This window comes from Parambassis ranga, chromosome 22 (genome assembly GCF_900634625.1).
Source record: "Parambassis ranga chromosome 22, fParRan2.1, whole genome shotgun sequence".
NCBI classification, from domain to species: Eukaryota; Metazoa; Chordata; class Actinopteri; family Ambassidae; genus Parambassis; species Parambassis ranga.
Window position 1 is genome coordinate 7,782,414 of NC_041042.1, and position 23,363 is coordinate 7,805,776.

At 40.3% G+C, this 23,363-nt stretch overlaps 4 protein-coding genes across 4 annotated transcripts; 2 read left to right on the forward strand and 2 right to left on the reverse strand.

Annotated features, from left to right (window-relative positions):
• Window positions 1-5,324: 5,324 nt before the first annotated feature.
• Window positions 5,325-9,751, reverse strand: LOC114427363 (fibrinogen-like protein 1-like protein). The gene is made up of 3 exons (XM_028395387.1): window positions 9,620-9,751; window positions 9,385-9,526; window positions 5,325-8,913 (listed from the first exon to the last, which is right to left on the reverse strand). The coding sequence occupies exons 2-3, from the start codon at window positions 9,521-9,523 to the stop codon at window positions 8,219-8,221; spliced, it is 834 nt and encodes a 277-aa protein (XP_028251188.1). The 5' UTR covers window positions 9,524-9,526; window positions 9,620-9,751; the 3' UTR covers window positions 5,325-8,218.
• On the forward strand, window positions 5,474-7,178 carry chrm5a (cholinergic receptor, muscarinic 5a). The gene has a single exon (XM_028395386.1). The coding sequence runs from the start codon at window positions 5,474-5,476 to the stop codon at window positions 7,064-7,066; it is 1,593 nt and encodes a 530-aa protein (XP_028251187.1). The 3' UTR covers window positions 7,067-7,178.
• A 261-nt stretch (window positions 9,752-10,012) lies between the features above and the next one.
• Window positions 10,013-12,910, reverse strand: LOC114428066 (KATNB1-like protein 1). Its single transcript, XM_028396389.1, has 10 exons — window positions 12,755-12,910; window positions 12,022-12,119; window positions 11,890-11,927; window positions 11,543-11,819; window positions 11,324-11,439; window positions 11,189-11,239; window positions 11,017-11,106; window positions 10,815-10,913; window positions 10,434-10,527; window positions 10,013-10,347 (listed from the first exon to the last, which is right to left on the reverse strand). The coding sequence occupies exons 2-10, from the start codon at window positions 12,112-12,114 to the stop codon at window positions 10,306-10,308; spliced, it is 900 nt and encodes a 299-aa protein (XP_028252190.1). The 5' UTR covers window positions 12,115-12,119; window positions 12,755-12,910; the 3' UTR covers window positions 10,013-10,305.
• On the forward strand, window positions 12,347-22,996 carry acp7 (acid phosphatase 7, tartrate resistant (putative)). Its single transcript, XM_028396388.1, has 15 exons — window positions 12,347-12,409; window positions 13,287-13,361; window positions 13,503-13,623; window positions 14,149-14,349; window positions 14,433-14,615; window positions 15,604-15,629; window positions 16,438-16,535; window positions 19,789-19,851; window positions 20,501-20,615; window positions 20,769-20,882; window positions 21,400-21,466; window positions 21,883-21,950; window positions 22,020-22,091; window positions 22,459-22,596; window positions 22,706-22,996. The coding sequence occupies exons 3-15, from the start codon at window positions 13,515-13,517 to the stop codon at window positions 22,769-22,771; spliced, it is 1,320 nt and encodes a 439-aa protein (XP_028252189.1). The 5' UTR covers window positions 12,347-12,409; window positions 13,287-13,361; window positions 13,503-13,514; the 3' UTR covers window positions 22,772-22,996.
• The last annotated feature ends 367 nt before the right edge of the window (window positions 22,997-23,363 follow it).

Sequence of the window (23,363 nt, forward strand, 5' to 3'; positions counted from 1 at the left end):
CTTCTTGAGCAGGGATGACCGAAGTCTTCTGTTTTCTACCCTTCTCCTACTCTTCGTCCTCTTTTCTCCTCTTCCTCTGTGCTCACAGATTTTCCCTCGGACTCCTCTGGCATGCGAGGGTCAAAGTCAGCAGGATTTCTCATCCGCCACAATCCTCTCTCCAACTGTGTTGTGATCCTGTTCCTCAGCACCACACTTGACCCAAAAGCTTCCCAGGCAAAACAAAGGGATTAAAAATGAACTTTGCTCTCACTGGGAGACACAGCCATCTCTTAAACAGAGGACTCTGAGATCTGATGAAAATGAATTGTAAGTATAATCATTCACTTTTTCGTTTCCTTTACATCGGTGGCTTGTTTCACGGTGTCCTGAGAATGTGCACTTTTTGATTAATGCACAAAGGCATGACCTGGATTCAGGGGGAAATAGCGTCATGGGTGCACAAGTGCATGTCTGAGAGGTCTTAGCATGTATTTTTAATGTAGCCTCTTACCTTAATGAACGCACTAAAGGATGCGCTCCTTAATGGAGCACTACACATTAAACTCCATATGTATCCATTAAATTGCAGGTAATGTGACTATACTCAATTTTCATAGGCTGTAAGACAATAAACATTTTCATATAATCACATATTTATCCCCCTTCATTCCCTGTCTCTTGTGAGCCTTAGAGTCAGATACACATCTGCTGTGATAACCTTTATCCACCTCTCGCATATGAACACCCTGAATGTGTACACCCAGTTTTATGGCACCGTATTTCCTCATATTGTCTCTTCCTCTGTACCCATTCTGTCTCCATCCCTTAAATATTAATATAAGTGTGGGAAAAAAATGAATTTCTTCTGTATGGTTGTGGAAATTTCGATTCCCTCCCAGAAAATTAATCGATATTTTCCCTTCAAAATCTTAAAGCTCACCACTCTCACCTCCCTTCCCCTCTTTGACTTTGATTAACTGGAAGTGACAAAACAGGGAAGGATTAAGCAGTGAAGCGTGATTTTAACAAGTCCGTCCAGTCCCCACAGATTTTGTGAGGTGTTACACACAAAAGGTGCTGGTTCTCTTAAAAAAAATCCACAAAGCAGTAATGGTTTGTTAGGTTTGGAAAATTTGTGACCAGACTGTAAACAGGTTTATCACATGACCTAGCACACATTGTTAGTGGTATTATCAGTTTTTGTTAAAACAAATGTAAATGCTCAATATCCATAACTGCTACTTCCTATATTTTTCCTTTTGCAAACAAATGTAATATTATTATGGAGGAAACACCACACAACCCAGAGGCACAAACCAAGCACACTCATATTTAGAAAACTCTTCAGCCAAGAACACAAATGAGTTTATAGCCAGATCATTATCTAAATGATGGGGCATTAATGAAATGTTGTAGTCGCTCATAAAACACAAGTCCTTGAGGCACCGAGTGTTGTCATTTTATTCCCCCCAGCAGCTGCCGAATCCACAGTGATATCCATAAGCAGATCATAATATTCAACTAATGATCATCTCCATCATGACTCGTCCGAGATGAAGTTTAATTTGTGTTATAAAATCACAGCAGAGAAAAACACTGTGCCTCAAATAAACCAAAAGAAGAGTTATGTCTGCACTCTTACTCTTGTGTTAATCTTTTAAAATGAGAGACAGTCTGTCCTTTGGCACCACTTTGAATATTTCAGATTGCGTGTTTTTGCAGTTAATGTGAACATTTATACTCCTCTTTCTTTCTCCTTCAGTGCCTGACACATAAAATAGGTCCTTTTCTACAGTGCCACATATGCAGGAATCACAAACATGGGTCAGTGGGCTGACTACAGGATGTATGAACCATTGTGCCAAAGAGCTGTGGGCTGATTTGCACATCATACATACTCACCACACAGACACATATGGTGTCCTTTGCCTCCTTTGCTTTGACTTGCTTCTCTGCTGCTTTCTCCTTCTTCTCCTTCTTCTTCTGTTGGCCGCTCTCATCTTCTTCCCTTTTTGTTCACAAATGCCACACATACACACAGGCTATTCACTTTCTTGTTTTTGCTGTGCAGAGCAGTTGTGTTGCAACCACAGGAGAGTGTAAAGAAAGGTTACGCATTACTGGGAGGCTTGGTGGGGGCCAGCATATGGAGCCTACAGCACAGGGGCACTGATGGCCAGGTGCCAGAGGACCTGCAGGATGCCAGTCTTCAACATGTCCACCTCTGCACCCAGTATGGAGGCTCAGGATAAATTGTGCTCCCTGTCTTCACTCACAAACTGGGCACCGTTAATCACTGGATCAATGACCATTACTTATGCATAGTGAGCTAACACGATATTTCAGAGGGCAGTCTGATACTCTTAGGATGGACAGGTAATAAGGGGGACTTCGTTATCTGGGCAAGAGCTAAAAGATTTCTTTGCGCCAGTATTTGGCACTGATTCGCTGTGGTGACCTTTAATTTCGCTGTAAAAACAAATCACAGATAAGACCACATATTCTGCAGCATTTCCTTTTTTTCAACCACACCTTTTTTTTCCCCTTTTCCAGATAGTGCCCATTTCCACATCATGACTCACACTTAACTAAACTACATCTATAAAAGTCCAAGAAACAGGCCACAACAGACCATATTCACTATTTATAGTAATGCAGAGTCCATGTTTACCACACCGTGGGTTCTGAGTGTACCATTAAAATGCTTCCTGCTTCGATTTAGAAGCTATTAGCAGGCTTGACTTGTTCTACCTCTTGAGGTCAAAAGGTAGAACGAGTCTATTCTTTGTCTCTGTCTGTGCATATGTGCGTGTGTGTGTTAGTGTGTGCATGCAGGCCTAGAACACAGCCGTCATCAGTGAGTCAGGAATATCCTCATTTCCAAAACCCTGTAGTCGTCATCAATCACTGCTGGTTCTCTATGTCCACTTCTTAAAAGAAGAGAATCTGCACTGTAAAATTGCTCATAGAATTAGTCAAAATAGAGAGAGCAGTGTGAGACTGGGCTCTGAGCTAAATACTCTAATAGACACACTTATGTTTAACAGGAGTATTCAGCATTCTAAAGATAAAGAGTCACATATTTTCCTCAGTAGATGGTGCACTGTGATACAAAGATGCTTATATATGGTTACTGCATCTAAAGACCAGTTCATGCTTTGTAGAAGTATTGTAGCTAGATATAGACCGAGCCCTGCCATGGCACCCAGAACTGCCTTCCAACTCCAAAAAGCATAGCCCTTGATTTCTTGCCAGCAGTTTAACAGTGTATTCCTGTACTCATGGTTCCATATCTCCAAGGTCAATAAAATTCTTTAGAAAATGAAAATTTATAGGTAATCAATACTGAGATATTTCACTGTCGACTCTCTCTTGCAAATGGGAAAAAAACACTTTGGAGATCACTGTGCCGTTTTTGTGAAAGCTTAAAAATGTGTGGACCAGGAGAAAGCACTAGACTCAGGAAACTCCTCATGCTGAACGTTGTAACAATGTGAGAATTTCAGTGATGTGATATAAAACACCATTCTATAACAGAATGAGGGACAGTTTAAGTCCCACAGGAGGCTCCCTGCAGTAGCTTTGATGTTATTTGTGAGTGCCTCAGGCTGCTACTGGCACTCCTGCTATCCTGGTAGTATCAAATGAATACCAATAAATGAGGAAGTTATTACTAAAGTGTGGGCTTGTGATTAATCTTAATCCATTATGGGCAGTGATACAGCTCTCGTTGGTGGAGCTGTCCATGTCTGAGGGTAGTTAAGGGAGATTTTTCTCTCACCTCAGCAGTTTTGGAAAATAGACAGGTAACAAAAGCACCAGTAAAGTTTGTGAGAGCCAATCGTCCCAATTTGGTGTTTTGTCTTTACTTTATTTTGTAGAACAGAATGTCTAAGGGGATAATGTGTAACACTGCCTCTGCCTACAGTGCTCTGGCTGACTGCCTAAAGGTTCAATTGCTGCTACCCACATGGAGGATTTTCTCTGTAGAGGTGATCTGCCCCAGAGTTCATGGTTACACCACACTGAGAGCCTGCACCTCCCTGATGGTGGATTTATCTCGCTGCTGGTCATAACTCTGTGACTGTGAATGTAGGATTTTAGGAGTTTGGAAGGTCGTACACAGGACACAGATGGTGGTAAATGAAAATCCCTAATTTTAAAAAGAGCAAGTGGCTGAAAATACCAGTGACACGGTGTCCAGTTGGCTCAAGTGGTTCCTGAGGGAGAGAAGTGTCCGCTCTGGAAAGACGGAGGGAGCGAGTGACAGCTTATTAATTTCAAATGAAAGCAAAGCATGGCGGCACGGTACACTCAGGTCCAAATACTGTAGAGTATCAGTGAATGGGTACAAATCAGCATCATTTGCATATGCAAATGTTCTCAAATTCTGGATAGTTGATGGCACTGGCATACTTTTAAGTCATAAAAGGCATGGCATTCACTGAGGCCCAGGTTAACACGGACCCATTCACAGCTATGCAATGACCATCTGAGTAAAGAAGAGAATCACTATTGCTCTAATCTGATGGGGAACGTGTGATTTTTAATCCGATAAGTGAATGGTGTTATCGCCCTCTACTGTAATGTGGAGATAAAGGAGTAATGTATTATGTGAGTGCACAGATGCATGTAAAAACATGGTGCTGGGTGCATTCACGGGCTAGTCTGACACACTGCAATGAAAACATGTTAATAGAAAAGGGAGAATGTTGCAAGTGATTTCAGAAATTCACTATATATATATATATATATATATATATATATATATATATATATATATATATATACTGTTTGCTTTCTAATGCAGCCTCTCTTAAAGCTCACTGCAGACCTAGCAAGTTGATGCACGGTTGACAAATTAGCTGGCAGAGAGTTTGAAATGTAGGCAGACATTTGGATGTTTCAGCAACCTTAAACAGTTTACTTTGCTATTTCACATATTTTTTGTCAGAGTTTTTGTGTGACTGTGCAGTATTGGCTACCTTAGAAGTAGATTTTCACAGAGGCACAGCACAAGTTGTCGTATAGAAACTAGAAAGGACTTTCAGAGTGCTGCATGTTCTACATTATAATTTGATGAGGAGCTATGCAGTCACATTAGTGGGGATGTTTGATAGAAAGAAATTACACACTTGACATCACAGTTCTTTTAATTACCCTCAGTGATTGAACAGTTGAGGTGCAGATATTCCGATGCTGTTATTAGAAGCAGAATAGTTATAACTGATTAAATGCATTAATCAATCATTAATCATAAAATGCATTTTAGAGAATTTAAATTAAACTGAATTTGAATACTTTACAGTGATTCCCTACAACATTTGTATACATATAGTCACATGAGCATAACAACAGATGAAAAAGTCAACTAACAAATTGATGAATTGATGCCATCTTGTGGCAAAGATAAAGCATAACCCTTTCCCCCTTTTTCTTACTAGGAGATCATCCTGAAAATGAAAAGTCCAAACACACTTGTCAGACTCGGATGTCAGTAAACAAGACCATGGAGGCAGAAAACATGGTGAACTCCACACTAAATACCAGCACTATGGATAGCCACCTGGTAACTCACAGTCTCTGGGAGGTGATCACCATCGCGACTGTGTCAGCCATCGTCAGCCTCATCACCATTGTGGGGAATGTTCTGGTAATGCTCTCCTTCAAAGTCAACAGCCAACTGAAGACAGTGAACAATTACTACTTGCTGAGCCTGGCAGCTGCTGACCTCATCATCGGGGTTTTCTCCATGAATCTCTACACCTCTTACATTCTGATGGGTTACTGGGCCTTGGGGAACCTTGCCTGTGACCTGTGGTTGGCTTTGGACTATGTTGCGAGCAATGCCTCAGTCATGAACCTGCTGGTGATCAGTTTTGACAGATACTTCTCCATCACCAGGCCTCTGACCTACAGGGCCAAACGGACTCCCAAACGAGCTGGGATCATGATAGGTTTAGCCTGGCTGGTGTCCCTTATTCTGTGGGCCCCACCTATTCTTTGTTGGCAGTACTTTGTAGGAAAAAGGACGGTCCCTGAGAGGCAGTGCCAGATCCAGTTTTTCTCTGAGCCCGTCATAACATTTGGGACTGCAATTGCAGCCTTTTACATCCCTGTATCAGTCATGACAATTCTCTACTGTCGAATCTACAAGGAGACAGAGAAGAGGACAAAAGATCTAGCTGAGCTTCAAGGGATTAACTATCCTGCAGACTCTGGGGTGACCCAGCCTCAGAAGACCATCATCAGATCCTGTTTTAGCTGTAAACTAAGGTCAACTTCACATGACAGGAACCAAGCCTCCTGGTCATCTTCCAGCAGGAGCAATGCTGCCAAATCAGTCACCACAACCAATGATGAGTGGTCTAAAGCTGGTCAGGTGACTACCTTCAACAGCTATGCCTCTTCAGAGGACGAGGACAGGCCTGTGTCCCCTGGAGGCTTTCAGCCCTCCTTCAGAAACCAGGCGTGTGAGGCAGGTAAGAGTGGAGTAGGCAGTGAAAGCGAGCAGCTCAGCAGCTATGACGAGGACAGTTTCTTCCAGACTCCACCCAAAAGTAACTCTCAGAAGAGCAGCAAGTGTGTGTCCTACAAGTTCAAACCTGTGGCCAAGGACACTCATGCAGACAGCAAGAACGGGGACACCAAAATGGCATCATCGACATTCTCCTCGGCTGAGTCCATGAGCGTTCCATCCACCTCCTCAGCATCTAAGCCGATAGATGCCACTCTGAAGAACCAGATCACCAAGAGGAAGAGGATGGTGCTGATTAAGGAGAGGAAGGCAGCTCAGACACTCAGTGCTATCTTGCTGGCCTTCATTCTAACATGGACACCTTATAACATCATGGTGTTGATTTCCACCTTCTGCTCAGACTGCATCCCGCTCTCCCTCTGGCATCTGGGCTACTGGCTGTGCTACGTCAACAGCACCGTCAATCCCATGTGCTACGCCCTTTGTAACAAGACTTTTCAAAAGACCTTCCGTATGCTTTTACTCTGCCAGTGGAAAAAGAAGAGGATTGAGGAGAAGCTTTACTGGTATGGACAGAACCCTGTGGTCAGCTCCAAACTGACATGAACTATTTTTTGTATGTTGTATGACTCTGGCTGTAAATCAATGTTTGTACAAATGATCTTGGCTTTATAAACTTGGATTCTACATACTGTATTAGGTGATCTCAAAAGTAAAAATATATGAAGATGCTGTTTCACATTAATCAGTAGGTCTGCTGTAGTGTATGTTAATTGCTGCTAAAAGAGTGGAAATAAAAAAATCCCAGTATGACACTAATAAAATATATTATTTTCTACAAACTGATGCCAGTGTTAGTTCAGAGTGTTGTGTTTGTAATGATGATGCACATATTTTGCTACAGTATTTTATTTTAAAGGGCTAATACGTGTTGTCCTGATGTCAGACTCAGCTTGCTAAGTCAAGATTGTAACTTGATGATGATCAAAGCCTTTTCACATGTGCCATTGTAATTTATCGTTTTGGACGAATAACTATAGACTCACAATTCTTTTTTTCTGAAAATACTGGAATTCACAATTAACCCAATTATTAAATTAAAAACTCAAGTGAAATCCGTTGATCTGTTTAGTGTAACTAACTTGCTAATGTCAGTGTTTACATAGGGAGTGGTGTGGAGGCTTTAACAGTACACATTGTTTATGAGAATCTCTTTATCCTCAGGTTATTTTCTTTTGTCTTTGACCATGGAAATACAGTATTTGTTTTTTTTTTTCTGAACTTACTGTGATCATTATGTCAACATACCCTCACTGTATTTCTGGTAAATGTGTAATGTACTGTAGAAAAATATGCTGTTTTTGAGCTGTTTCTTTCTGTAAGCGTGGAAGGAAGATAACATGAAAACAGTTATTTTATTATTATGTGTCATAAGCTATAATGTAATTTTCCGTTTTTTGGGGTAACTGTGACAAAACAGAGAAATTTGCACTTGCAATTTTCTGATTGAAAAAGATGGTTTGCTTCATGTGTTTTGACGGTTTATGATGGAAAACAAGGCTATAGAGCTAAAACTGTACTGCATTTTTTCTACTGTGTTCCATGTCTGTGATAGATTTTTTGGAGGGGTTCTATTTAGTATTTTGTGATCATGTCCATGGATTTCAGAATAAAATGTGGTGAACAGAACAAAACAGAACAGGTGGAATGGTGATTTAAAATCATAAACTCTAGATGCTGATCCTAAGCATAATGTCTTTACAGCTCATCCTTCTTGCACTCTCCACTGTGAATGAGTTTAACTGTATCTGAAGGTCTCACCATCATCCATGCATACTTGCACAGACGCTCTTTGTTGCAATCTTTTTGCCAGTATATGACATTCCTGCGATTTAGATTGGCACCGGCACAGGCGTCGTACCACCAGCCTCCACCTGGCACCCCTTGAAACTCCAGTTTGGCACAATTTTGGAAGTAGTTGTCATTGTCTCTGTCTTTAGTTGTGAATTTCTGATTGTCATGTAGGTAGTTTTCTGTGTCCAGGGTTAGAGCATCTATAGCTGAGCCCTGGAATAACCCCAGTCTGAGCCTGTATGCTGAAGACTCATCCTCCACTAGAAACGGATCGTACTCCCCCGTCTTAGTGATGGCATCTTGATCCACAAGTTTAATTCCTAGTTTATAGTGTGCAGGTCCACGTGTGAGCTGATGGAGGTATTTGTTTCCAAGCCAGTGATCCCCAGTGACAACCCCAAAGCCCTCCTTGTACTCATCCCAGGTGCGATCAAAGTTCACGCTGCTATTGACAGTGATATGCTGCACTACTGTCCAGCCTCCTTCCTGCATGGCACAGAAAGCAATGATGGGGGAGTCTGCTGGCTGGATCAGGTACACCCCATCTCTGGCCTTACCCGAAGAAGCCATCAGCATTTCATAGCAGTCTCTGGGCAGCCCTGTTGGGAAAATGAATCAAATTCAGTTATATCTAGTACATAGGGATGATTGTTTTAAAGTGTCTCTTGTATCTATGACTACAAATATGATTGCTGAGTAATGATATAGATAAAACATTATCAATCCCATGTGACAGAAAAAGCAAATGTCATAAATTAGTCATTATGGCTACAGCATAACAGTTTCTTCATGTCTGCCACAGCTAACATTGATCAACTGACAAATTATTACAACTATTTGTCTGATAAACTACCTTGTCATCAGTAGGTCACAAAGCAATTTGGGTCTACAAATCGGAATTTGACCCACAGCCACAGATATAATCAACACTGGTAATCTAAAGTAATCCATCATTTAAAAGTAGATACATCACAGTGCTTTGTTTATATTATGTACACTTAATTCCCCAACTCCCTCTAAAGTTCATTAACTGAAATAGAAAGTAAAGTCAAAGTCAATACAATAAATACCTCTCATTCCAGGATTTAGGACCAAATTGTGCTCCTCAGGGGGAAGTAGATTGAGGTTCTCAGCTTGGAGATGCTCAGTGTCAAGTCCAGTTACACAAAGCAGCAGTAAAGCTGGCAGCCAGCATCCTAACCACTTCATCTTCTGCACTCAGATCAATGTTTTGCAAACTAGTGTAAGCCTGTGGTTGAATTTAGAACACACAACTGTACTGAGGAAGTATAAGATAATACTCACACTGCGGAGTCCACCGGTATGAGGAAACACTGTGCAGAAATGTGTTTTTCTTTCTATGTGAATCCTCTCCCACAGCGGGGTAATTCAGTATGAAAAGCAGCAGTATGCAAACACAACTGGTACGGCTTCCACTTCCCCGTCATAGCTGGACTTCAACCTCAGGGTCACATCACAATGACAGACACCAACCCTACACTTATCTGTGTGAGATAAACCCACATCTAGTCCCACTATACTGAAATGACTTCAATGGTGAATGAGTCTGAAGTCCAGCTCAGAAAGAACTGTAAGGTTTCAGCTTCACTCTGCCTTAACTCAAGGTAAATCACAGATTTAAAGTAGTTTGAATACAGTTTTAAGTGGTTAGCATTCCACAGATAAGAAACATGGAGGTTGTAACAAAAACTGATTATACAGATTTATTAAATGTATCATTGTTGAACATATCAATGAACAAAACATTCATTCTTACAGTCATTGAAGTTTCTGTGATAGGTCACTAAAGAAACAATCAAATGAAATCTGCCAGTTACTGCAGGATTGTACCTTTTCAATGTCGTAACTGCACAAGTAGGCCTACAAGTCAATAAATACATTTACATTTTACAGTTAGGCTTTATTGGAAAAAATGGCAGCAACAATCGGTTGTCTGCACAGAATTCTCTATCATGGAAAGATCTGGATCCTCATGGCTGTTGAGTCAGTTGAGACAGGAATGAATCAATGACCTAGAGGAAACAGTGATTAAGTCATTTTTGTACAGAGTAATACAACTTAAAAATAAAATTGGTAAATTCTGTATATTTACACTGACCTTTGCCATATCACCTCCAGGTCCTGGAACAGATTTCAGTTCAGGCTCCTCATACCATAACTCAGACAACTGCTGATTAAAAACTTGGAAATTTCTGTAACAAAGTCAGGTTCAAATATATTTTTGTTTTTGGTCACCAAACACAATAAAATAAAGCATATAACTAATAGCTAGAAAGAATGGTTGATAGGTAGAAGAGGATTAGTTACAAGCTTTACTATTTAACTATTTAGGTGATTATTCAAAGAAGAAGGAGCTTAATGGTAATCAGTGATCATGACATTATTCTGTGGATCACAGTAGAGACAAAACTGAAAGATTAGCTGTATGTATCATATTATAAATTGTTTTTTATCATATAGTTCATAAAACAACACATACTTATCCAACAGAGTTGATCCACTGTAGCCACTTGCACTTAGGTCTGCCCACCACTTTTTCAAAACTGAATGTATCCACTTTAAGCCAACAGTAAGGTAGCTATGAGAGTAAAAGAGAATTTTAAACATATTGTCTGTGAAAGAGTGTGAAGTGATTTTACTCAGCTGTATCAAAAAAAGACAAAAACAGCAAACATACTCACTCTTCATATGGTTTGTTGAGGACTTTCTTAACTAAAGGAAGGAGGTCGACACAGCAGCCAATGGTTATCCTTGGAGAGCTCTCATCAATGCTGCAGAGAAAATTGAAGTGTCATTTATTCTAGGTGTTGACTGTGTTACAAAGATTCTTTGGAAATATACTGCAATACTTACCTTTTACTTATCAAGGGAAGAAAATCGACAAACACGCCAGTGTCCTGGATTCTATACAAAGACAGTGATGAAAGCATACTCGTAAAATTATAGCAAACATGCTGAATGGTTTGAATCCAACTGCACGGTACGTACTTCAGAAAGTATGTTAGCAGCTCTCCAACATCTCTCTGCCACAGTGTTAAAGCCACCTTCAGCCTCAGATTTCTTCCAAATAGCACATCAGTCACTGTGTTATGGTCTTTTGTGAGCTGAAAGACATCGCTGAATTCAGAGATCTTCATCTGCATATCACAAAACACAGTAATTATGAAATAAAATGTATGTATGTATGCGTCTGTTTGTCTTTCTGACCTCGGCAAGTGTACAGTAATCAGTCTGTTCAGAACCAGTTTTTCCAGTCTTGCGGTTATTATTGACATTTTGTGGACACTCCCAAGTATCCATACAGAATATATCCTGTTGTGTGTCCTGCACACATTTGATCTCATTTTCTTTGTTAGCAGCATCACAAGTCCTTCCAGCCCCAAGCTGCTTCTTCCGAGCCACAGTTAGATGATGTGTCTTCCTCTTGCATGACACCACTCTCTTCACTCTTCCTGGGTTGTTGCCAGAGCGACTAACTAGATACCTGGATAGTGTAAAAATGGTCAGTGGCTGGTGGACCACAATGCAATTATTGCAACACATGCGTAACATACCTCTTTTTGCTGAACTCCTCATTCTTGTTATATTCCACCTGCGTACAAAACAGCAAAAGCATAGAAATTTGTCTGGAAACAATCACAAATAGCAGCATATAGAAAAAGATTTATGTATTGCAATGAGCTCACCCCTTTTGTGTTAGGAGAGCTCAGTCTGTACTCATCATGGTGGAAGGCCTTTTCAAGATATTGGTTTTCTTCATCTTCAGTATTGGAGTCCATTAAATCTACAAAAAGCAAGAGTTAAAATCAGTTAAACCATTGCTATAGATCACACATGCTCTTATAACCTAAACCAGTGGCAGTGTAAAAGTGCAAAATGTATAATAGGAAACATACACAACCAGGCACACAATACACAGCACAACGTCCTAGTCATTAAATCCAGCATTTTCTGCAGCTTTCCAGGCTAAAACATATAAGAACACTATTTCCCACAATCCTCGGGGGTATTGTTATCGTTCCAAACAATGACGTAATCAGGAAGTACTCTTGGCTGAAAAATCCGAGTTTTGCTGTGAGTGTTTGAAGTCATTAAGTTAACATTTAGTTAACGTATTCACGACAGAAGGCATTTGTGCATTTGGAGACTGCCATACGTTCCCTTAAATCAAGTGTTAAGCGTTAAGTGTTGAGCAGAGACAAAAACACTGCTTTCTATTGTACGTCGCGTATTAGTTGTTGTTAATTATCATTACCATGTATTGAAGCCATCAAAGCTAACAGCTAATGTGACAAATGATTGGCAGGTACAGCTGTTAATCGTTGCAAAACGTGGAAAAGTTAAATATAGGTTTATTACGTTGACAGAAAAATGACAGAAAATCAAAGAAATCCTGAATGGCGTAGTTGTCGTACTTACCCTGTTTTCCTTAAACAGTGATAAATTGAGTTAAGCATTCCCTTTGATTCGTTTTGGTAACCGCCAACCTGCTAACGTTAGATACCGCCCAGTATCAGAGTATAAAGCTGTCCATTCATGATGGGGCAGCTACAGCACTGTGCACCCTCTAGCGACTATTGACATACCGGAGGTACACATTTCAAACCCACACACTTTGTAAATCAAAGCCCTTTATGTCATGATACAATACAGTCAACTGATCTGAAAGATAATATATGCTAGTGAAGACTTTTCAAATGATTATTATTTTTGTTAAGCTCCTTCACAGTTACACTGTGGTTGTCCTGATCAGTGAAGCATATCGTCTGTTTGCCTTTGCACTTATTGATCAGAGGCGAGCCGTGGCTTGCCAGCTAATCTGCTCTGTACTTGAGTTCATTTTGAAAGCAGTACTGCTTCACTGAATGCACAATGAAAAACATCAGCTGATTTTATTGATACATCATCTGTTTCTGCACTTCTTGCTGACTCTGCTGTTTTTGTCCTGAAGTTTCATCATTTGAGCTGACCACAGAGGGACAATGATCACTGCCTCTCACACTGGTTAAACTGACACTGAGATCAGGTCAGTTACTGGAGAGAACAATATATTTATTCACATTTATTATACCAAAGCCCTTATTGTCATGTGACTGGTGTTATCCAAGCTTTGGAGATCATGTGATGTAAGTTTTTTTATATGTGTGTGTTGCTTTTATTCCTGCAGTCTTCTGTTAAAATGGTGCCTGTTCATGCTGCCTGTGTCTTGTTAAGCCTTGCACCACTCTTGGTACTTGGTGTTCCTCCTATCTGGACTCAGCCAGAGCAGGTTCACCTCTCTTATGCAGGTATGTGTTTAAACTCTTCCCATCATGTGTTTGCACTTAGTGATACTATTTTCCTATTTGGACCAACAAGTTTCCAGGTCATATGGTTTGCAGATTTACAGATCTTTTATACAAATCACTCAATAACACAATGATTTAAACCACTGGAATATTTATAAAGCTGAATTTTTTGTTGTTGTTTTGTAGCTTTTGCAACAAAGTAAAAATTCCTATCATTCCTAAACTGCCATTAATGTAGCTGTTTATGCATTAAAGCAGTCAAATGCTCATTTGTCCATTCCTTATGAAGGTTAAACATGTGGTAGTCATTTAATGAGTTGATGTCTTGAGGAAAGAATTACCTGGCCAGTTGGCAGGTTTTTCGTTGTTGTGTTTTGCCAGCAGCAACATTAAAAGCAGCATTTTTGTAAAGTCAGCTCTTTTTAGGCATTTCATGGCTTTTATAAATGCATTAATAAGTGAATCCAGGAGCTTTGTCAGATCAATCTGCATCTCCTTTCCAATATCTGTTCTTTTTCATCACAGGAGTGCCAGGCTCCATGATTGTGACCTGGACCACATTCAATAAGACTGAGAGCATAGTGGAGTATGGCCTTTTGGGGGGTCGGCTGTTTGAGATGAGCACCAAAGGCAATGCCACGCTGTTTGTGGACTCAGGTACGGAGAAGAGGAAGCTGTTCATCCACAGAGTCACACTGACAGGCCTCAAACCTGCTGCTACATATGGTGGGTGGATTTTGATAATGCTTGCTTTTTGATGTATCACCCTATAAAAATAACTTTCTTTTTCATTCCTTTTTTTACCCCAGTTTACCACTGTGGCAGCGATGAAGGCTGGAGCGATGTCTTCTCCTTCACTGCTCTGAATGACAGCTCCAGCTTCAGTCCCAGGTTTGCTCTGTATGGTGATCTAGGCAATGAGAACCCCCAGTCTTTGTCTCGACTGCAAAAGGAGACCCAGCTTGGCATGTATGACGTCATTCTACACATAGGTAATCTGCACACTGATAGAAACGTTATTTTTCTGCACTGTAAAAGCTTTAGTATTAAAATGTACAAATAGGGGTTTAAGGCATTAGTCATCTACAGATGCTTGGAACTGTTCACAACAGATGTGTCAACATAATCAAATGAAATAATAGTAAGTAATATATCATAATAGTAATTACTCTGATGAACATAATACTACCTATTCATCATTTGCAGTATTGCTTTAAGTGTTGCCACTTTTTTGCTTTTCGTCACTTCACAGTTAAGTACAGTGTTGATGTCTACATGTGCTTTTGTTAAGCAGTAGGTACATGGAGGCAAGTGCAAAAGGTCTGGCTGAGCTGCAGTATAAGTGAAAAGGGTGTGTGATAAATGAATTCACTCTAAGCTAGTCATATTACTTCACTGTGTACCATGGTAGCCAATCACAGTGACCTATAAGGACAAAGTCTAAAAATGCTAAAAGAGGCTGTCCAGGAAATGAAACACACATTACATAGAATCAAAAACAGGAGATGAGTCATGTGGGTTTTTATGTAACTTTTTAGTGATGATAGAAGAAAATAATATATTAAAAAATATATATAAATTATATATATATATAATATTATATTATAATATATTTTTATGTACATTTTTATTATCTAAATCAGTTTCCTTATATTTCTGTTTGATGTCATTGTCGTTAATTTTCACATCATAAGGAAAAATGTAAACATGACAGACAGCACAGACACTCCTGTAGTGTAGCAGGATTCATTGATGGTTGAGCAGGTACTGAAATCTAACTTAGAGCCTGATAATTAATGCAAGTTATAAATGAGACGATTGATGCAGCACTGGTTTGTACACCAAATGAATGATGATAAGCCACACGGTCCTGTTTCCGACTTCCTTGTGGGTCTAAATTTATCGTTGAGCAAACAAAAACAAAATCTATGGAGAGTCTACAGAGATGTTAATCTAGAGATGTTTTTGTTTGTTTCACAGGTGACTTTGCCTACGATATGCATGAGGTATTTTACCTTTTTTCCTTCCAGTATTGAGAAATGTGAACTAAACTGTGTGCCAGTTTAGATTGTGGATTGCACATTTCTTTCATCGACACCTTATACTTTAAAACTTTTATGAGATCCCACTAATTCCACAGTGATAGACGAAATAAGCTGCTTCACCTTTGTCTGTTGCCCTTTTCCCAAAGCACAACACTGTTTATTCTCTGAAAGTCAGCTTATGTTTATCATTACTGTTAAATGCCTTAAGCCTGCAGTGAAAGATGAGAGTCAGGCCCATGTCACCCAAGTATTTCATGAATAAACGTGCTGCTGTTCAAAACCACAAATCCTAAATCGCAATAACACTCATATGATTTGGTCATATGAACTCCTCCCAGCTGTCATCTTTAATATTTAGCTCACTTAAAATTCTTTGTATTGGATGCTAATACCATTTTCCATTAAATGAGTTCCTGCATTATTAATGCCTTCTTTCCTTATATGGAGAGAATAACAAATGCAATCAGCAGACTTCTGTTAAAATTAAGTGTAACTCATCCAAGCTGTGTTTTCAACTGGAATGTGCAAGCACATCTTGCCGCTAAATAGAAAAACGGAGAAAAGGAATTTATGCAAGGTCAGTAATGAGTATGGCAGGTAAAAGCCATTACAACCACAGCATGCTTTCAAAGCTTGTCAGTCAGTATTGGGACAATAGACGTACTCAATAATTTGGCTTAACATCAGTTTGGATGCAAAAAGTGAAATATTGATGTCAAATGGGAAAATCTTTGGTGCTGTGTTTAATAGCTGAATGATATTGTTCCAGGACAATGCTAGGATTGGGGATGAGTTCATGAGGCAGATCCAGTCCATAGCAGCCTACGTGCCCTACATGACCTGTCCAGGCAACCACGAAGCAACATAGTAAGTGAAATTAAAGATGTTCGTCTTCTAAAGGTGTAGACATAGACACACATATGCAAAAACATGTCTCTACTGTCCACTCTAAAGAGTCATGACATGTTCATACAGTAGTTAGTTATTCATCAGGGAAGCTGTCTGTGTCTGCAGACGCAGGTCATAGAAGTAAAAATATAAGTAATAGGTTTTGGGCAAAAGCAACAGTGCATACTATATTTCATAGGGGTCAGACGGGCTTCCCACATTTTTTCCTCTATAGAGAACATACTTTGTTGTGCTGAAACCTCATCACTGTACCATTTAAACAGATGGGAGTTATTTTGGTCTCCAAAAGCTGGAGCAGCGTCAGGAACCACCAACATCTAAACAAGGCAGCGCTCTCCAAAACAAACATTTATCTCACTGGGAGTCATCAGCTCAATGTCTGTTTTTCAGTTCCCAGAGATGTCTCATGGTGGGAGCTTACTGTCTGTATTTTGACTTATTATTGCTCAATGTGTCATTGTTTAAGCCTGGGAAATTTTCTGGATGAAAGGACACTGGAATACTGCAGACCAAAAGTAGTCTTGTGAGCTAGTTTTAGCTTTTAACATGTGAGGATGTGCTGTTTTCTGCCTTTATGATATTTTTTGTAGAATTGCTTGTATTTGATGTTTTTTTTACATACTTGCTTTTTAGCTTTACAAATTCCACTCTGCTATGCCTGGTTATTAGATGGAAACATTTATCAGATTTGTTTTAACAATCTGAAACTGATTGTAGCTTACTCCTACTTCCCTCAGATGAACATACAATAGCCATTTGAGTATAACAAGAAATTTTCAGCTGCCTTCAGCAGCCGTTACTGGATCCATAGTGAATATATCCCTTAATTCCAAGCACATCTGGTAGAGTCAGTTGTGTGTGTTGTACATTTTATTCATTTAGAGGTGCACGATCTGCACCATAATATTTACTTGCCGCTGCTATACTGTGGCATTTCTCACTCAGCCTTTCCATGTGTAATATGACTGCTGCCTGGTCTTTATTAAGGAGCTGCTAACAGTAGTCTCTTTTTCTTGGCACTGCATCCTGACATATGAATCTGATATAACGACCCTGCTAGCTGCATTACATAACCAGATCCCTTTCTATACCTAAATGTGTGTTTTGTTCTGTGGTGTTGTTCAGAATCCAAATATTCCTAGCACTTGGCCCCTGATTTTTCTTCCCTTCTTTTTGTTGTGCTCTTACTCACTATAGTTCTGTGTTTCTCTTCCTCTTTCCAACCTCAAAACTTAATGGGTAAAAGGCAATTGACCACAAAAGTTGTCAGTCAGCATTCCTCGCAGGATGAGAACAGCGTGTCCACAGAAGATGCTAAGGCCCCAATCAAGACAGTCTTTGTTCACAAAGCAGAGCGTATGGTTCATCGTACCCTTCAGCGGGAATGGGAAATAACAGTCTCTCTGTGAAACAGTGTCCAGTGATGGGAGTTAGTGATATGTTTCCCGAAGACTACAGCTGGCTCTTTTAATTTGTCCTGCTGCCTGGATTTAACTCGTCAGATGATGAAAGGGGGGATTTGATGAAGAAGGAAAATATTGCAAGGCCGGTTTAAGGAATCAGGTTGTTCACATTGAGTCTGACATCCACCAGATTCCTATCTCAACATTTTTTTAATACAAAGGCACATGGAAACATGAATGCTTCAGGTTTGAGAGAATGACTCACATAGTATGCTGAACTTCCATTGCGCAGATTAAGAAATCAAATAGAAGATTATCATATTTGTATTAAATCGGATTTTCCTTTGCTTAACCAGACACATTAAAGCTTGCCGATGATAATATTTTCCCTGCGTCACTGTTTAGATTCAGAGAAGATTTTGTGTTTTATCACACAGATAAAAAATGAAGCATTTATTTTTAGATGAATTCAAAGATCCCCCTAATGTATGCTGCTACCCTTCATAGCCACAAGATGGGAGTATGAACCTGTGTTATGACTCCTGGTTTAGAGCTATGATAAAACCATAACTGTGAAATTCTAATCATAACTGATATGTGGATAGGACTCTTTTGGGTCTACTTTAGCTTGAGTAGTTGGTGCATTTCCTCAAACTTCATTTATGATACACATAAACAGCTTTCTCCCTGCTGAATGATCACAGTTAGCAAACTGAACTTTGTTGGATTTTCACCTCATCCTCACCTACAGGTCTCATAAGTTTAAGACTTATTCAGCATTTGTTAGGATCTCTGTGATCCTCCTTTTGTATCTCTATGCCTGCCCTTTGACCTCCGACCCTTCTGTTCTCCAGTTACCCCTAACCCTACATTAACCCAGTCAGTGCATTACCCTGTCTAACCCCGGTCTCTATCAGGGATATTGTCTTTTCCCCCCATTCCTTCACCTTGCTTGAAGTTTATAACCTATTGTTGGCTCGTGTAAAGAGACTGAATCTTCACTAAGAACAAGTCTGTGTTTCACGTAGGTTGCTGCTATAAAATTGGCAGTGGTGGACTGATCGCTATAAACATCTTGCTATATCTGGATCAATAAGAACCACCATGACTCAAAGCTGAAACCGCTGTTGGAGTCCTTCTGAATGTGATACCTCTAATGACTACAGGATCTAAAATTATAGTCCTATTTTAACAGCATGTCATGGTTTTAAGAGGGGTATATTTACAGGCACGTTGTCTTGACTGACAAGTGTAGCACACTCAGCCATGGTGGCTCCTGCACTTGCTTATCCCCTCTCAGCTCCACCCAGGCCTCCCCATGTTGCCCAGAGTTTGATTATCTGGCTCCAGTCACTGACCATGATTCTACGCTTCAAATTATCACAGACCTATAGGGTGATGTCACAGAGGCTACATCCATGTTTTTGTGCAGCCTTTAATTTAGAGGGGCAGCCACCGATAGCCTGCATATAGCAGTGTATATGGTTTCTCTAAAGACCAGCTCGGAGCATTCGCCACCACAGGCTGATGGTCTTTTTTGTCCGATGATCTACCAAGCCAAGTTGAAAGAACAACTGAAAATTGACAAAAAAACAAAAGAACTGCATGAAATTCAAACAGACATTTTAAACTCAAAGAAGAAGAAAGCTTGGTATTCTACTGAGTGCATTCACGATTGCAGTTTTTGAGCTCTGGTCAGAGAAAGCAGCAGTTTGTGGTGCTAAGTGCTGTTTGTTAGATAGTCAAAGAATGCACACTGTATGATCAATGCATCTAATTATATTTTCCCCAATCTTGTTTGTTCACAGCAACTTCTCCAACTACAGGAATCGCTTCAGCATGCCAGGCCAGACTGAGAGCCTCTGGTACAGGTACGGCCGTCTCAAAAAGAAATATGTTCTTTTCCAACAGGAGCCCCATGTGAAGTATCATATGAAAGTGTACCCAACCTCTTGCTGGGCTGCCTGTAAGGATAATGAGCTGTAAGAGTCAGTGTGCAGCTCCCTTGTATATCAGAGATGCTAAGACTAAACAAAGGAGCTACACATCCGACTGAGTGAGTGACGACAGACTTCCTTTTCTCAGACAGATAATACATTTCTAGACCACAGACCAGCAGCCCACTCTTCACGGCTTAAATTCAGAGAGCCCCACTGGCTGAGAGCCTTTAGCAGTTAGAAACGAAGGGGAGCAGAGAGGAAGACTGGACAGGCTATTGGAAACTGTTCAAATCCTTAACATTAGGCAACCATGTTCAGCACATACACTTACTTTTTCATATCCCTTTTTTCATATTTCAGATAAACATGTAAACACCCACAATGCAGTGCAGCTCTGTGGAAGAAGGGACATTCTTTTACATTTAACAGCAACGTGCCAGCGGCAAAACATTGTCTGGACTTTGTAGTATTTTTCACACTATGTAGGGTTTAATGTCGGCCTGTTGTTGCTTATCGGATGCTTTTCTGTTTCCTCTACTGGGTCAAGTCTGTGTATCATTTTAATGATGTGTGTCTGCAGCTGGAACCTGGGGTCAGCGCACATCATCTCTTTTTCCACTGAGGTTTACTTCTACTTAGATTTTGGCCTGGATCTCCTCTTTAAGCAGTATGACTGGCTGACGAAAGATCTGGAGGTTCGTGAACACAACAGTTACATCACTTGATGGTTGATGATGTGCTCTGTGTTTTTTTTACGCACCTGCTCTCAACCTCACTTTTTCTCATTCTGTCACAGACATCTTGATTTATTTTTTATTTATTTGTGGATATATTCTCTCCTGATCTAGGAGGCCAACAAGCCTGAGAACAGAGCTTTAAGGCCATGGATCATCACTATGGGTCACAGACCTATGTACTGCTCTGATGACGACCAGGATGACTGCACCAAGTTTGACTCCTATGTATGTACTGCACATTTTCCAACTGTCATAGTGAGTAGTGGTGTGGAGAAAGATGGGTAGATGGGGGGTGGTGGTGTAAAGTCAAGAAAGTCTTGACAGGAGACTGCCTTAAAGGACACATATATCCTTACTTGGTCCTTAGTGGTGACATTCCTGTTAAAAGCACTTAGCAACATTCCAGACAATCAGAGTTATTTTTAAAAGTAGCCATGTTTTATTTTATAAACTAAAAGTATTTACGGAAATTATTAGTAGACACCTAGCAGACGTGTCGTATGCATGTTGTATGCTGGCCAGTCCACATCACAACCCATAGGCACGTACAGCACGGTATGCTGTCATAATCACTGTAATTTGCACCAAATAGTTTCCACTTAAGAGTTGCCTCTCTCAGCACTTGGCACTATAAGGAGTGAGGCTGGCATGGGCATGATGGAGTTCTACCAGGTAGTGTTTCACATTGCAGGTACATTAATGCCACTTCATACTGTCATTACTCCTCTCTGTTATATCTCAGGTCCGGCTGGGGCGGAATGACACCAAACCACCAGCTCCTGGTCTAGAGGATCTATTTTACCACAATGGTATGTTCTCTATTTGACAACCAGCTGTGTACTGCTAAAGGGTGTTTAACATCACACATTCGCACACTCAGACACGCTAATGTACTGGCAGTTGCAGTGAGAAGAGCTATCCAAACATCCGTTATTAAAAGAGCAGGCCTTTGGTCTGGCTGACATCCCTGCCGCCCGCTTTTCCAAATGTTTTCCTGTATTACATTTCTCAGACTGATGTTTGTTGCATTTAATTATTTAACTTGTGGTGGAACATTGGAAGTTTTGGTTGCTCTGATGTTAAGCTTTTGTTGATTGTTGAGAAATCTCAAAATTAAATTGGCACAGGATCTAAGAAGCATTAGTACTCTGCAGAATGTTTTGAACTGAGCTGGCTGTGTTTCTTGTATGAAAAGTTGTTTGCTATCATCAAATGTCTTTCATAGGAGTGGATGTAGAGCTGTGGGCACATGAGCACACATATGAGAGGCTTTGGCCTGTCTATGGTGACAAGGTTAGCTTCTGCATCATAATTCATATTGTGTATTTTTACTCGATAGTCACTATGATATTCTTTTCATAGGTGTACAATGGGAGCAAAGAGCAGCCCTATACAAACCCTAAGGCTCCAGTACACATCATCACAGGCTCTGCTGTAAGTACTTTTCCATCACCTTGAAAACATTTCCACATAATTCAATGCATGAATTGACAGTAACATCAACAAAACACTGTTATGTATTGTATACAGTTCAGTCTGTGCAGCAGCTGCTCTGCCACATAAGTTTAGTACCAGCTGTTTCTCTGGTTAAGTGTTTTCTGATGTGGTGGTGAGCAGTGAGGGCATGCTTTGTCATCCAACCACAGAGGGATTAGTCATCAGCATATCAAAATGCAGCCAAACTCACACCAAGGCACAGCCACAGTTGTAAATGTCAAACAGGGCTTTGTGGACAGAGTGTGAGGGGGGAGACATGTGCCTCGGCTCTTACAGATTTACTTGAATGTCGAATCTTCTGCAGGGTTGCAGAGAGAGGACTGACAGGTTCAATCCAAACCCCAAAGACTGGAGCGCTTTCCGGAGCACAGACTACGGCTACAGCCGCATGCAAGTGGTCAATGCCACGCACCTTTACTTGGAGCAGGTCTCTGATGACCAGGTGAGTACATAATTAAAGCACATGTGCACAACAAACACAGCCAAATTTAAAAAGAAAACAACAGAGAGTGTTGCTCATATCATGACAAAGACTTTCCTGTGTGTTCCAGTATGGCAAGGTGATTGACAGCATATGGGTGGTGAAAGAAAAACATGGCTTCTCTGCCTGGCAATGAAGATTGTCGTCCATTAAAAGAAAACTATCTGCTCTCAGATGGCACTTTAAACTTTAAACAAGCACATTTTTAATTTTGCATTGATTATGATTTTATAATTACAGAGCTGTGAATCTTTTCCACCATATAATGATCATCGTATAACTTTGACATTTTGGTCTACTAACAAAATTGTTCAAACCAAATATTACTGTTTTGCATTTGAATAAAAGCATTTTCACATTATTCTATCACTGTAGTTGAACTTTACATCAACAGGTACGGTAAATGTTGGTCTCTCTCTTGCTGCTTGATTAATTGATCGAAACCAGACAAAGACAGCATGAATTTGGCTCCATGACTTTTAGAGCATACTTATATGGAAAACCTGCAAATCCACTTAGACAGATCAGGTCTCCCTTCTATCACTCTATCAGGATGACAGATTCTCCCTTGGATAATCCTATCAGGATATTGGAACCTCATTTCATTGTCCATCTGTGTGGCCGTTCTCAGACAAAAAAATACACATGGAAGTCTCTGTCTGCAAAAACACACTGTTATGTAACTCAGGGATGCTTGTGGCTTGGGCATATGCAGAGTGACACAGGGT

Bases quoted from the DNA above. Each gene is read 5' to 3' on its own strand.
- chrm5a (XM_028395386.1), top strand. From the start codon at position 5,474: ATGTCAGTAAACAAGACCATGGAGGCAGAAAACATGGTGAACTCCACA.
- LOC114427363 (XM_028395387.1), bottom strand. From the start codon at position 9,523: ATGAAGTGGTTAGGATGCTGGCTGCCAGCTTTACTGCTGCTTTGTGTA. The intron at 8,914-9,384 runs GTATTTATTGTA...TTTTCCCAACAG, and splicing joins CCTAAATCCTGGAATGAGAG to GGCTGCCCAGAGACTGCTAT.
- LOC114428066 (XM_028396389.1), bottom strand. From the start codon at position 12,114: ATGGACTCCAATACTGAAGATGAAGAAAACCAATATCTTGAAAAGGCC. The intron at 11,928-12,021 runs GTGAGCTCATTG...TTTTGTACGCAG, and splicing joins GCTCTCCTAACACAAAAGGG to GTGGAATATAACAAGAATGA. The intron at 11,820-11,889 runs GTATGTTACGCA...TACACTATCCAG, and splicing joins GAGGAGTTCAGCAAAAAGAG to GTATCTAGTTAGTCGCTCTG.
- acp7 (XM_028396388.1), top strand. From the start codon at position 13,515: ATGGTGCCTGTTCATGCTGCCTGTGTCTTGTTAAGCCTTGCACCACTC. The intron at 16,536-19,788 runs GTAAGTGAAATT...GTTTGTTCACAG, and splicing joins GGCAACCACGAAGCAACATA to CAACTTCTCCAACTACAGGA. The intron at 21,951-22,019 runs GTTAGCTTCTGC...TTCTTTTCATAG, and splicing joins GGCCTGTCTATGGTGACAAG to GTGTACAATGGGAGCAAAGA.